Source organism: Mirounga angustirostris, unplaced genomic scaffold (genome assembly GCF_029215605.1).
Source record: "Mirounga angustirostris isolate CCGP_5_RB_7025 unplaced genomic scaffold, mMirAng1.0.hap1 SCAF_8, whole genome shotgun sequence".
NCBI classification, from domain to species: domain Eukaryota; kingdom Metazoa; phylum Chordata; class Mammalia; order Carnivora; family Phocidae; genus Mirounga; species Mirounga angustirostris.
The window spans coordinates 28,036,447-28,050,356 of record NW_026991716.1 but is presented as its reverse complement, the minus strand read 5'-3'; the positions used below and the strand labels follow the sequence as shown (position 1 = coordinate 28,050,356).

General features: G+C 49.3%; 2 protein-coding genes across 17 annotated transcripts in view; one reads left to right on the top strand and one right to left on the bottom strand.

Annotated features, from left to right (window-relative positions):
* Window positions 1-1,070: 1,070 nt before the first annotated feature.
* On the bottom strand, window positions 1,071-6,743 carry PRR3 (proline rich 3). Of its 3 annotated transcripts, XM_045866493.3 has the most exons (5): window positions 6,126-6,731; window positions 5,378-5,440; window positions 3,225-3,407; window positions 2,580-2,870; window positions 1,071-2,389 (listed from the first exon to the last, which is right to left on the bottom strand). In XM_045866493.3, the coding sequence occupies exons 1-5, from the start codon at window positions 6,229-6,231 to the stop codon at window positions 2,283-2,285; spliced, it is 750 nt and encodes a 249-aa protein (XP_045722449.1). In that variant the 5' UTR covers window positions 6,232-6,731; the 3' UTR covers window positions 1,071-2,282. The 3 variants fall into 3 exon arrangements, with proteins under 3 accessions (XP_045722449.1, XP_045722450.1, XP_054361737.1); XM_045866494.3 differs by lacking the exon at window positions 3,225-3,407; XM_054505762.2 differs by lacking the exons at window positions 3,225-3,407; window positions 5,378-5,440 and having other exon boundaries at window positions 6,126-6,743.
* A 47-nt stretch (window positions 6,744-6,790) lies between these two features.
* GNL1 (G protein nucleolar 1 (putative)) overlaps window positions 6,791-13,910 on the top strand; it is a 73,506-nt gene continuing 66,386 nt past the window's right edge. For 13 of the 14 annotated variants that reach the window (XR_010413555.1, XR_010413554.1, XR_010413553.1 and 10 more), the window contains exons 1-11: window positions 6,791-7,448; window positions 7,846-8,011; window positions 8,357-8,493; window positions 8,651-8,802; window positions 8,920-8,991; window positions 9,970-10,177; window positions 10,345-10,440; window positions 10,836-11,030; window positions 13,049-13,227; window positions 13,304-13,466; window positions 13,719-13,859. Coding sequence is in view for 1 of the 14 variants with exons in the window: in XM_045866491.3 (XP_045722447.1) it covers window positions 7,376-7,448; window positions 7,846-8,011; window positions 8,357-8,493; window positions 8,651-8,802; window positions 8,920-8,991; window positions 9,970-10,177; window positions 10,345-10,440; window positions 10,836-11,030; window positions 13,049-13,227; window positions 13,304-13,466; window positions 13,719-13,859 (1,582 nt within the window). In the remaining 13 variants the exon portion in view is untranslated. Of the gene's footprint in view, window positions 7,449-7,533; window positions 7,706-7,845; window positions 8,012-8,356; window positions 8,494-8,650; window positions 8,803-8,919; window positions 8,992-9,969; window positions 10,178-10,344; window positions 10,441-10,835; window positions 11,031-13,048; window positions 13,228-13,303; window positions 13,467-13,718; window positions 13,860-13,910 lie in introns of those variants that run through there. The other variant, XR_010413556.1, reaches the window with a different exon arrangement.

Here is a 13,910-nt window from a genome sequence, read left to right as displayed (position 1 = left end):
TATTGTAAAACACTCAGATATGCAGAAGACATTTATGTCACTAGTTTTAATATGAATACCAAACCTGTATACCCACCTATTTTCTTTCTCCTATCGGAGATCTTAAAAGGCAGCTCAAACTCAGTTATTTCAAACAAATTCCTAGCATTGTTTTCTCCCTTTCTTTTTAAATGTTAGTTATGCAAGCCAGAACTACCCTGATAAACCTAAAATACTTTCATTTTGACCTATTTTCAAATATCTACTTTTCTCCTGTTCCACTACCCAAGTCTATACTATAACTCACCTGGACTACTGGTTACCTTTGAAGGCACTTCCAAGCCTGGTCAGCTCCATACACTGAGTCAATCTTGTTGAAAAACGAATCTAATCCATATCAACCTGCCTAAGACCCTTCAAAGGCTTTGGTATTAAGAAAAAGAACCAAATCTTTATGTTCTGCAAGGCCCTGAGTGGTTTCGCTCTTCTTCCTTCTGCCTCGTCTCCTACTCTTCCCATCTGTTAGCAAACACCTTAGCTTGGACTTTACTCTTCCACCTCAGGCCTCCTGCTTGTCCGTCAGAGCTTGTCTCAGATGTCACCTTCCTAGTCTCCCTTTATTACCGACTCTCTTTTCATTATGTCTCACTTTTGACAGGTGTGACCTTACACATATTCATGATTTTTTGATAAACGTGTCTCCCCTGTAGATTTAAATTCACTGGTTTTAGTTCTGTTATTTCTAGTGTCTAATATATTGTCAGGGCCACATTCAAATCTACAAATATTTGTTGAAAGACCATTTTAGCCATTACAACTCCAAAAACATCAAACCTACAAACATGGGTAGAATATTAAAAAATTACTCCATGGATACTTGGCCTTTCCGTTCTCTAAAACCTTACTCTCGAACGTAATGCAGCCTGGTGTGTTTGATGCTTACAGGTTAATGGGACCTTGCTGGTTCCTTCAGACTGAAACTCAAGCTTTTCCTTTCTCCATCACCACTGTGTATGAACAAATGGAAGAATAAAGTGACTACAACAAGAACAGCCTTATCTGCACCTCCAGAGATGACTGGAACACAGGGATTGAAGAAAATGCTTGTTTCCACTGCATTTATTACTAATATAAAAAAATGTTAAAAAGAAAAAAAATTCATTCTCAGTTCTCCAACGGCTCTCATCCTTCCGTCTTGCCCACACAACTCCTGACCCATTTCCTCAGGGCCAGTTCAAAACCAAACCTGTTCACTGCCGTTTTCACAGAAAACAACCAGTGCCAGGGATGTAGGGAAGAAGGTTAGATGAGGGCGACAGTACTGTCCAGGTTCCACCCAAAGGTAGGCCGGGTGGAGATTCACAGAATTCAGACGAAAGGGCTGGTGGCCTCACAATGACATACTCTAACTAAAGTGGGCTGGAGAGGAAATAGGGTAGCCCGTCAGAGGCTTCAGAGGACATCTCATGGGCTTGTGTCAAACCCAGAAAAACCGACACCAGGAGAATGGGGAGAACAGGGAGGCAGTCTTGTGGAAAGTTTCACAATTCTCCCATGTTGGGAGGTGCGGAAAGTCTAGAGGGCACCAAGAGCCTCACTCATTTTGGCAGAAAAACTTACTCTAGTGTTGGGAAGTCACAAAGATGCCACGGACACTGAGAAAGGCTACGTATGAGGGGATGCACAGTTTCACAAAGCACAGTGATCACAGACCAGAGCGGTGGGGATCATGCTACGGATGTAGAAACTACAAAATCCAAAAGCAGGGAGAGTGGCCTTTCAGGGAGTAACTCTGCACCCGTCATCCATACTTGACCCCAGGTCAACCTGGTGAGTTTCACAGAGCAACTGGCAACTTCGGGGGTAGGGGCTGTCACATAAAAAGGACTTAAAACAAGCAGCTAGAAGAAGGGAATGGTAGGAAACTGCTCCAGGGCTCTCAGGAATCGAGGGCAGTACCGGGGGCTGGGTGGACAGATGCACAAGAAACAGCACCAAAGAGGTTTCCTGTTCAGCAGTCAGTTGGCGAGGGGGAAGAGGATCCAGGAGGGAGTTGAAGGGAGCAAAGATGGGGTCTTGAAGGCGAGTCTCTGGAGGCTGGATCAGAAGAAAGCCCACACACTGGGCACCAGTGATGAAACACAGCTCTGGACCCCAAATTGGGGAGGTGGCGGATGGGGGTGGGTGTCACTGACTGAGGGTGGTGGGTGGAACAGCCTCACAGTAGCCATCACAGGGCCACAGGGAAATATATGGCCGCTGGGTCAGAGGGCTCCTTCCAGCCTCGATGGGAAGGCACAGTCTCACAGAGGAGGTCCATTGACGCCTGGGTGGTAGAAGGCACAGAGGTCCTCATATCGACAGTGGCCCTTTTTGGCAAAGTGTCGGCAGACAGGGCGGTTGGATTTGTCTGTAAACAAGTGAAAATTGGTAAGTTTAAAATATAAGAAAGGAAACAAATGTAACAAAAAGCAGAGATAGAGAGGGCAGTCAGATTTTCTACTCCCTGCCATTTCCAGACATTTTAGAATGGTAGAGTCACAGGCATTCTGGGAGTGATGGGTATTAAATGTGTATAGGCATTGAAAAATGGACCTCACCTTCCACAACTTGGGGGCCATCCTTGGGCGGGCAGGTATTTTTGATAAGAGACCAACTTTTGAGCCTTCGAGGATTTCTCTGCTCTTTGTGAAAGCCTCCCCTGGAAGGACCCCCATGGCCTGGTCCAGGAAAAGGAGGTTCAGTATTGGCCCCCCACCAACCACGACCATATGGGCCACACCTGGGGCCTAGGCCTCCCCGAATTGGGCCTCTGCCCCGGGGAGGAGGTGGGAGACTCAGCAGTGGTGGAATCATTGGTCCCCTTGATCCTGGAGGACCTCTGTGAAGAGCTGGAGAGAAAGAGAGAGAAAGAAAGACATGGAAAGGTGATCAGTGGCCAGCTTAATCCGGATAAGGAAGCCCTGTGTTTTTGTTTTTTTACTTTTTATTGAAGTACAATATACATACAGAAAAATACACCAGTTTTAAGTGTACAACTCAATTACCATCAAAGTAAACACACCTGTGTTTTTACCACCCAGGTGAAGGGATAGAGCCTTCTTATACTCGCAATTCCTCCCCCCCTTTGTGCCCCTCCTATCCCACTATTCCACCCTCCTCCCCAAAGGTAACCACTATCCTGACTTCTAGCACCATAGGTTAGTTTTTGCCTGTTTTTGAACTTCGCATAAATGGAATCATACAGTCTGCATTCTTTTCTGTCTGGCTCCTTTCGCTCAACATCGTGTTTGTGAGATTCATCCAGGTTGCCTGTAGCAGGAGTTCGTTCATTTTCATTGCAGTGTAGTATCCCATTGCATGCACACACAACAACTTATTTATCCATTCTACTGATGGTGGACATGTGGGTGGATTCCAGTTTGGGGCTATAACGAAAAATGCTGCTATGAACATTTTTATACATGTCTTTGTTACACATATGTATGCATTTCTGTTGAGTATAAACGTAGTAGAGGTATTGTTGGGTCCTAGGGTATATGTATGCTAAAGTTTAATGAAGTCAAACTTTCTTTTTTAAAGTGGCTGTACCAATTTACACTCCCACCGGCAATTGTTCCATAGTCTTGACAACACTTAGTATTGTCGATTTTTTTCATTTTTGCCACTCTGGAGAGGTTTTTTTTTTTAAATTGTGGAACATGTAACGTTAAATTTGTACATGTAATGTAACGTAAAATTTGCTGTCTTTTTTTTTTTTTTAAAGCAAACTTTATGCCCAACGTGGGGCTCGACCTCACAACCCTGAGATCAACAGTGGCATGCTCTACTGAATGAGCCAGCCAGGTGCCAAAGATCTGCCATCTTAACTATTTTTAAGTGCATGTTTTAGTAGTGTGAAGTAAATTCTCATTGTTGTGAAACAGATCTTTAGAACTTTTCCATCTTGCAAAACTGAAACTCTATAGCTACTAAACAACTCTCCTTCTACCCCTCCACCCAGCTCCTAGTAACCACCATTCTACTTTGCTTCTATGAATTTGACTACTTTAAATACCTCATAAGTGGAATTATACATTTGTCTTTTTTTGATTGGCTTGTTTCATTTAGCAAGATGGCTTGAAGGTTCATCCATGCTGTAGCATGTGACAAGATTCCATTCCCTTTGGGGGCTGTATAATATTCCGTTGTATGAATATATATATATATGTATTTTGTTTATTCATCTGTCAATGAACATCTGGGTTGCTTCCATTTCTTGGCTATTGTGAATAGTGCTGTTATGAATATGAGTGTGCAAGTATCTCTTCAAGATCCTGCTTTCCATTCTTTTGGACATATACCCAGAAGTGGGAATGCTGGATCATGTGGTAGTTCTAGTTCTAATTTTTTTTGAGGAAACTCCGTAGTGTTTTCCATAGAATTGCACCATTTTACAATCTCACCAACATGCACAAGGGTCTTAAGTGTTATGTTTTCGTCTTGTGATTATTTAACAACTAATGATACTGAGTTCTTGTTCACATGTTCTTAGTCATTTAGATCTGTTTTTGAGAGAGTTCTGATACTTTGCCCATTTTTCTAACAGGTTGTCTAAAAGAGTCCTGTGTATATCCTAGATACAAGCTCTTTATCGGTTCTATTTATTGCAAATATTTTCTATTCTATGACTTCCTATTAATTTCTTAATGGTGTCATTTGATTAATAAAAGTTTAATGTAGTTCAGTTTATCAATCTTTATAATGTTTCTGGTCTGTTTAGGAACTCCTATCTCCTCTAAGACCATGAAAATATTTTTCTTTACCTTTAACACTTAGATCTACAGTTCACTTGGAGTTGATGTTTACATACAATATGAATAGGAGGTCAGAATTCATCCCCCCCCCCCGTGAATATCCAATTAATCCAGCATCATTTACTGAAATGACCACTATTTCAGCTCCATCTTCATCATAAATGAGGTGTCTACGTATGTGCAGGCCTGTTACTGGACTTTTTGTACCGGGCTATTGACTTTTAGGTCTGTTGTTGTGCCAGTACCACACCATAGCTAATATAGGTCTACAGTAAATAGTGATATTCAGGGTAAGTCCTCCTACTTCAAGATTGTATTTGCAGTCTCTCAGCCTGATCCTTTGCATTTCCATGTAATAACACAGAATGCTTATTTCCATTATAGGGATTGTAACTGGAAATGCATTGAATCTATAGATCATTTTGGGAATAAGTGACATTTGTATAACATTGAGCTTTCCAATCTGTGAATATATAACATCTCTCCATTCATTTCTGTACAGAATCCCTGATCTTCTGGTTTTAAGTCCTCCTGGGTTTTAGTCCTTCCGTTGCTCCCTTCTCCAGGACCTAATCAAAGATTCAGAGCCCCCTCATCCTCACCTGACTTGGGGTCACCAGGCTTTCCATTGGCCATGGGGGGAGGGCCCAGAAGGCTGGGTGGTCCTAAGAGTAGATATGAAAGTATAGTCATCAGAATGAACTAACGTACCGATGATCCTCTTATGTTTTTTTACTACTCATTTCTTAATTCAATCAGTAAAGCCAGATACATTCTCAGCAGTGTTACAAGTTCTCAGGCAAATCTCCCTGCCCTTTCCTCAAAAAAGCGTTTCTAGTTTGAAAAAAAAAAAAAGATAATGCGGGAAGGGTATCTTTCTCTTTCCCTTACATAGTTGCTACCCAAAACATCCCAGGTGATTCCAGAAGTAATCCAATCCCTCTCTTTAACTGCTGGCCAATCAGAACGATCTCCCCCGCCCCAGAGTAGTTTAAGGAAGGCAGCACTTCTACCTTCCCCGTGCAAGTCTGGTAACAAATTGTTATCCTAGTCATCGCAATCTGCAACCTCTCTAGGGCCCCCTCTCCCTTGGCGTTCTGCGACTGCGCACACGAGCTCTTTATCCTCTCCTCCCCTGCCTTCTTCAGAAAGGTTAGAGGCCGGATCGAAGTTGAGGGGTCAAGGAAGAGAACTCGCTCAGGGTTCCACACCGGACAGCCTCCTATCCCCGCCCCAGCGCTTGCGCCCTTCCTCCTTCCGTTAGAGCCCCCTCCCCCGCACCTTTTCAGACCTTAACCCCTCGCCTCGGCCAGCTGACAGGCATGTGCACACCCCTCCCGAGCTCCTCACCGATAGGACTCCCATCCTCCTCGTCTCCAGTCTCTTCCCGCTCTGGCAGCGGGGGCTGCTGCGGTGGCGGCGGCTGCTGCTGATTCTGCTTCTTTCGTTTCGGCATCGTGGTTGCGGCAATGGCTGCAGCGGGATTTGGAGGGCAGTGAGGAAGGGGCACGCTGGGATTCTATTTCCGCTTCCGGGGGGTGGATGGAAAGGCTGAGGCTCCCGCCATTTCACTTCCGGAAGGCTCCGAGGAGCTTTTGTGCGGCTCATTCTCTCATAAAACGCCTCCCTCGGTCTCTGCCAGGCACAGAGGCAGTCTCAAGCCTTCTTTTTGTTGCGTTCCTATAAATGCTTTGAAGAATTCCTCTCTTATCCCCTCTCTGAAAAAAAACCCCACAACCGGCTCCTCATTGTGTGCCATAGAGTCCATAGGCTCTCGGGCCAGAAGACCTGAGAGAGCTGTCGCCCCTTAAGATCGCCACATCCGGTTCCCGGTTACTATGGTAACGGCTGCAGTCACAACTTCATGCCCTCTGACCTCTCTCCAAAAATCCTTGTCCCACCTGGATTTCCTTCCTCGCCTGCGCTTGCCTTTATGATCTGTAAACCTGCTCCTTATCGCTCCCACAAGGAATTTGGGTCCCAGGACTCTTCAGACCGCTACCCGCCCCTCGAGACGTCTGACCCCGCCCCCAGCGTAGACGAGCAACTGGACTTCATTCCCGGGACGCGCAGTCCCGTCTTTCCATTAGGGTCAAGCCCGGGGTGGGGGTGGGTAGAGTAGGTTCAGCGCATCCCCGCTCCTCTTTCTCCCAGGTGGTAGGACCCGCCCTCCGCTCCACCGCCCCCTCCAGGTGAGTGGTAGCTTCCCCCCCAGCGCGAAAGGTAGTGGTGACACACGTTCCCCCCTCCTCCGAACGCGAGTTGGTAGCGTCCGTGACGAAGTTAGCTTGATCCTCCCACGCGCGCCTCCTTCCTCGCAGCTGCTGCGCCCTCTCCGTGCCACTGACTCTCACGTGCGGGTAGCCCACCCCGCATCCTCGTCTCGCCTCGCTCCCAGAAGGAAGTGGCCGTATTTCCTTCGCCTTCACCCAGGCAACGGGGGGGCAAATCGGCCAGGCCCGCCCGCTGACGTCACCTCATAGCCCCGCCCCTCTAGGGTCCCAGGCCTTTGCGGCGGGGGTTGCCCGGGGGGGTGGGGGGGGAGTCAGTTGAGGCGGCGGGAGCTCGGCGGCGGGTGGGCCAGGTGACTGGTCCGGGCCATGCCGAGAAAGAAGCCCTTCAGCGTGAAGCAAAAGAAGAAGCAGTTGCAGGACAAGCGGGAGCGGAAGCGAGGTCAGTGCGGTAGCGAGGGGAGGGGGCGGGGCTCGGGCTCCCGCACCTCTGGAAGGAGGGGTGTGCCCGCCGCATCCCTGCGGGGCATAGGAGTGGGTGTTGGCCGCGTGCCGACGATCGGGGTTCTCTCACCCCAGTCTCCCTGGAAGGGGTGGGAAAGGATGGAGAATTGGGGGAGGGGAATCCCTCCAGCTCGAACGGGGCGCCATCCCCGCAAGTCCCTGGAGGAGGAATGACTCCCCCCCAACGCACATCCGGTAGGGTCTTGGGCAGGATGGTGGAAGGATCGGGCCTCAACAGAAGTGGGGTGGTGTGAGGGGAAGCACACAGACCGGGGAGGGGGTCTTACGGCCCCTTAGAGCCGTCCCATATTGGCGTCACCGCCTCCTCCCCGCAGGGCTTCAAGATGGGCTGCGATCCAGTTCCAACAGCCGCAGCGGGAGCCGGGAGCGGCGGGAGGAGCAGACCGACACCTCGGACGGGGAATCTGTGACCCATCAAATCCGCAGGCTCAACCAGCAGCCTTCCCAGGGGCTGGGTCCTCGAAGCTATGACCCAAATCGGTGAGAGCAGGCAGGGGGCGCTGGCCGGGGCATCCCCGCCTACCCGGAAGTGAGAGTGTTGGGGGGAAAAGCTGGCTGCTGCTGGTGGAGGAGGAGGGACTGGGATGCCGAGTCTCCGCAGGCAGCTGGCTCACTGGAGCGGGCCACAATCCTCCCTACCGGAGGGGCTGGAGAGAGTTCTTGGCTTTTAAAAGGGCGAGGTTTAGGGGAAGGCCGAGTGTTGCGGGAGAGGTACTGGAGGGAGAGTCGACTGAGAGGAGACTTGAAAACTCTGGAGAGAAAGCTCTACGGAGGGGAGTTTGTGGCCACGGGATTGCAAGAAATGCTGGGTCCCTGTCCCATTAGATACCGGCTGCATTTTGAGCGAGATAGCCGCGAGGAGGTGGAAAGGAGAAAGAGGGCAGCCCGCGAGCAAGTGCTACAGCCGGGCGGTGCTGAGCTGCTGGAGCTGGACATCCGGGAGGTCTATCAGCCTGGCTCAGGTGAGAGCTCAACACCTGGATGTTTGGGAGAGGCAATGGGCTGGGGGAAGGAGGTTGGAGGAGGAAAAGCTGACTGTGAGGGGTGAGAGGTCTGGGATCCACTCTTGAGCCCTGAAACTATTCTCAGACTTACTTGGACTTTTTCTTAACTTCCCAGTCCTGGACTTTCCCCGACGTCCTCCTTGGAGCTATGAGATGTCCAAAGAGCAGCTAATGAGCCAGGAGGAACGGAGCTTCCAGGAGTATCTTGGGAAGATTCATGGGGCTTACACCTCTGAGAAACTCAGCTACTTTGAACATAATCTGGAGGTGAGAATGGAATGGGGACAGGAGTTGGGCATAGTGACCTTTGGTCCAGTTGGTCTGGGGTCAGTCAGGAGAGGAATTCTGGACTTAGGTACTCTTCCACTGATCTTGTCTTTTCAGACATGGAGGCAGCTGTGGCGTGTGTTGGAGATGTCTGACATTATTCTGCTTATCACTGATACCCGACATCCAGTGAGTACTCGGGATGAGGGTGACAAGGGGGATGGGGGAGGAAGATTCTTATGGGGTAAAGGGCAGAGGCAGGAGTTGGGAGATGGAGAGGTATCTTTCTTTTTTAGTCTTCTCTACCTCATAGTGATGTCTGCAGTGAGGAACTCAGTCCTTCATTCATCAGTGTCACAGCTTGTCACTCCTGCTCTGGTTAACAGACTCTCTTCTTTACTTCCTTTGATAAAGAACTAGGTATCCCGTTTTCATTCCACCACAGCTAAACCAATAGAAAGTTCTAGTGTGGTGCTCCCCGGGATTCTGTGAAGGCAGCTGGGGGCTTCCCCTGCCCCGCCACATCAGTCACTACAGAGCTCAGCCTTACATGGAAGGCTAGGATAGTGGTTAAGGCTCTAAACTTGGCTGCTGGGCAACCCTTGTGTTAACCTGGCTTTGCCACTCCGTTGCTGTCCTCTAGTGGGAAAAAGAGAGGTCTCTGGGGACATTTAGGTTGGAAGTCCTTAACGGCACGTATACATGCCCTCGTGCACATACAGACATGTGTGTGCTCACACGCACTCACACAGCCACACATGCTCATCACAAGCCTGCAGACATGTGCATGAGTATATGTGCATGTATATACATGCAGATCATTGTGTGCACACAAAAACAGGTATTAAGTTTTATCCCAACCCCCACCCCCATGCCTGACCCCAACCTTTACGCCAGTGTGCTAGGTATCACTGTTTCCTTGTCCTGTTTTTGGCTCATTTCTATCCCTAATCAGGACCTGTAAGAAGTCCCCCAGAGACAGATGCACAGGTATTGCTTACTGCTACTTTATTTTTCTAGTTCAGTTTTGCTGATTTACCCTTTTGCCCCAGAATCCGCTACCACCAGAGTCTTGTCTCTGAGTGGTGCCTGGTGAGTGGGGAGCTGGAGGCAGAGAACTCTGCGTTGACCTCTGATTGCTCCCTCCTCTCACCAACCCTGTCCCAGGTTGTGAATTTCCCACCAGCACTTTACGAGTACGTGACTGGAGAACTTGGGTTGGCCTTGATCTTGGTCCTGAACAAGGTGGATCTAGCCCCACCGGCTCTCGTGGTTGCCTGGAAGCATTATTTTCACCAACACTATCCCCAGCTCCACATAGTCCTTTTTACCTCTTTCCCTCGGGACCCCCGCACCCCAGAGGACCCCAGTAGCGGTGAGTGGGCAATGAAGAAGGCAGCATGGGAGAGGTGGGGTGGCAGGGGACAACAGGGAGAACAGAGAGCCTCGTTGACAAAGGAGTACCTGATCTTGGGCCTAAGGGTGGTGGGTGAGATGGGGTGCATAAGCCCATGCACTAACACTTGTGCCCTCTGATCTCAGTTTTGAAGAAGAGTCGGAGGCGGGGGAGAGGTTGGACTCGGGCCCTGGGGCCAGAGCAGTTGCTGAGAGCCTGTGAAGCCATCACTGCAGGGAAAGGTATATACTCTTAGAGGGGAGCTGTGGAAGGATTTGGGGGTGACCCAAGGCCTGGAGTCATTTTGCTTACCTTCCCTGAAGTTCGTCCTTTCTATTGTGGATGTAGGTGAGCAGCCAGGGGGAGGGATAGAAGAGGGAGCAAACTGACTTGGTGGCAACAAAGGCAGCAGATAGGCAGGAGCCCCAGTGGTCTGTTGCCTTCAGTCTTCCCAGTATTTTTCTGGAACTCAAAAATTCACATGATTTCTGGGTGGGGTCAAGTGAAGGCTAGGGAGAATCTGTCATGTAGGTTGGCACTTTCCAACTCCAGAGGGTGCCAGTTAGATCAGCTGTGCAGTGCATAGAACTCTATGGGCCCTGGGGAGAACCTTCCTCATCTTCTCCTTCCCTGACAGTGGATTTGAGCAGCTGGCGGGAGAAGATTGCCCGAGATGTGGCAGGGGCCACCTGGGGAAATGGCTCTGGGGAGGAGGAGGAAGAGGAGGATGGACCTGCAGTCCTGGTGGAGCAGCAGACTGACTCAGCGATGGAGCCGACCGGCCCAACCCGGGAGCGCTACAAAGATGGGGTGGTGACCATCGGCTGTGTGGGTAAGGAAGTGGTGGCCCATGCATGGCGGCCTCCTCTGAAGTACAGAATTTCAGAAAAGGAAAGTGTCGGCAATAGTGGAAAGATCCTGGCACCCTTGAGTTAAATTCGGGCTTTTCTTAGCTCTATACTGATTTTGAGCAAGTTATTTACTCACTCTGAGTCTTAGTTATTTTGATTTTTAGAATGAGGATGCTGATACCCAATTAGAAGAACAGATGTGAGGAATGAAGAGAATAGCATAGGGATAGCCTATGATGACTGACCAATAGTGTTAATAGTAATAATCACAATTGTTAAAATTTAATATTTACATGGTGCTTACCAAGTACCAGGCGTTGTTCTAAATGACATATGTCTTAACTGTTCCATGGTATTCATCAATTTGTAGTAGAGAAATCACTAAGTCCTAGCAGGAGCTTAGTTAGCATTAGTATCTTTCTGAGACTTATCCCTTTAAGTCTATTGTCAAGGAGAATCTTCCCTGAATTAAGAGCCTTGTCCCTGCTCTTGGTGGGGAAGAAAGGAATGTATGATTAGGGCCCAGGGCCTCTTTCCTTTGTTGGTGGGAGAGGTAAGAAGGGACTTGGGCAAAGTTGTGGCATCTGAGGTGATAGGGGAATCAAATTAAGGAGAGTAGAGTAGTTAGTTGGGCTCCTTGGAAACGCTCCTGACTTTAGTCTTCTTTTTGTCCTGGGAACAACCTACCTGACTGCTGACAGATGGCACCCTTTCCAGTCCTTTCCTCCTGCTTCTCCCTGGCAAGGGTGGGAGGTGGGGTGTCCACTCTTTCAAGCATCTGCAGTAATTTCTCTGTGTTCAGTTATGTAAGGGAGAGCATTTTCTGTGGCACAGGCAGTCCTGAGCTTAGATTTACTTCTAGTTATTGGTAAATATTTACTAAGTGCCAGGGGGTGTTCCAGGAGCACATTAAGCTGCCATGAAAGTCCCTACTATCACAGAGCTTATTGCCTTGGAAGTGAATTGATTCATGATTTGAAATCATATTATTTAGGGGCAATGAAAGGGAGTAGAGAGTGACCTAGAGAGGAGGGTTCTCATGGAAAGCCCCCTCTGGGAAGAACCCGGGATGTTGAGAGGAAGTAGCCATTTGGAGATAGGGGCAAAGGGCCTTCCAGGCCAAGGGATCAGTAAATGAAAAGATCTTGATGTGGGAGCGACCTTGGTGATTATGGGACAAGCCAGAGTGTCAGAGCATTGGGAGATGGGAGCCATGGGAATAAGTAAGATGGAGAAGAGGGGCAGGACTTGGGAGTTCATGGTCTGTGAAAGGGGCTGGCTGTAGAGCTGGGTCATGGTATCTCAGTTGGGTAAGAAGGGAAGTGAGGACATGAGTCCTGTATGGAATAGTGAAGATTTATTGGAACTGAGGAACAGAATAAGTGAGCTGGAATGATAGGATATCAGGGCAGAGAGTGGTGCTTGCAGTTGAGATTTTGGAGGTGTGAATTGACCAGATCCAGGGTATGACCATGGCAGTGGGTAGTTGGAAATGACCTTTGGAAGATAGATGCTGGCACTGAGAGGCCAGGGTGCTAAACAGGCCACCTGTGCAGATACCAAAGTCACCCAGAGTGATGGAGGTGGTCCTGAAGAGAGTGGCAGTGAGCCTCAAGGGTTTCCAGTCTTTTCCCTGGAGAAGTTCCGATGATTATGAGCTGCATGTCTCACTTGTATTGGGCATTTAGTGTACTGCAGGCACTGAACCACACAGTCGTATTTAATCCTGACCACTTTGAGCTTGAAGGTATCTGCACTTGTAAAATGAGGAAACAGAGGCTCAGAAAATGAAGTAAATTGCTTTGAGGTTACAAAACTGATAAGTGGAGAGGCCAGGATTCAGCCCTGGTGGCCCAGAGTCTGATTTGAAATTTGCAGGGTTATACTGCTTCCTTAATTTCTGTGCCTTACTTCCCTTTTTATCTATGGCTACAGTACTGCATCCTGCCTGTCGCAGAGTAGGGAACTGTCCAATGTTAATTTTTCTTGCCTTCCTTAGGTTTCCCCAATGTGGGCAAGTCCTCTCTGATCAACGGGCTGGTGGGCAGGAAGGTTGTGAGTGTCTCCAGAACTCCTGGCCACACCAGATATTTTCAGACCTACTTTCTCACCCCCTCTGTGAAGCTCTGTGACTGCCCTGGCCTCATATTCCCATCCCTTCTGCCCAGGCAGTTACAGGTATGAGGGCAGAGGGGGCAGGGAGGGAGAAGAGGCAGGAGGTCAGGAACAGACTGAGCATTTTGTTTCCCCTCAGGTTCTGGCAGGGATCTACCCCATTGCCCAAATCCAGGAGCCATACACTGCCGTGGGCTACCTGGCCTCTCGAATCCCTGTGCAGGTCCTGCTCCGCCTGCGCCACCCAGAGGCCAAGGATCCCTCAGCGGAACACCCCTGGTGTGCCTGGGACATCTGTGAAGGTGGGCTCCATGTTCCTGGTTTCCCCTCCCCTTACCCTGAACCCTGCCCTATCTCCTCACCGCTCCTCAGAGGTTCTGCCATTGGTGAAGCACCTGGCTACTCATGCCTGGATTTCTGTCGGGGGGCCTGCAAGATCAGTGGCCTGGGATGTTCTTGGAGAAAACTGGAAGAGCTGTGTTATGGGAATGGGGTGGTGGTGACTGGGCCCAGTTAATGGCTTCCCTCCCCACTATTGTCTTCTCTCTCTCCAGCCTGGGCAGAGAAGCGTGGTTATAAGACAGCTAAGGCAGCGCGGAACGATGTGTACAGAGCAGCCAATAGCCTCCTACGGCTGGCACTGGACGGCCGCCTCAGCCTGTGTTTTCATCCCCCGGGCTACAGTGAACAGAAAGGTCAGACAGCCAGTGTTCTTGTGCTATACTGTAGGCAGAAGGGTGTGGGCT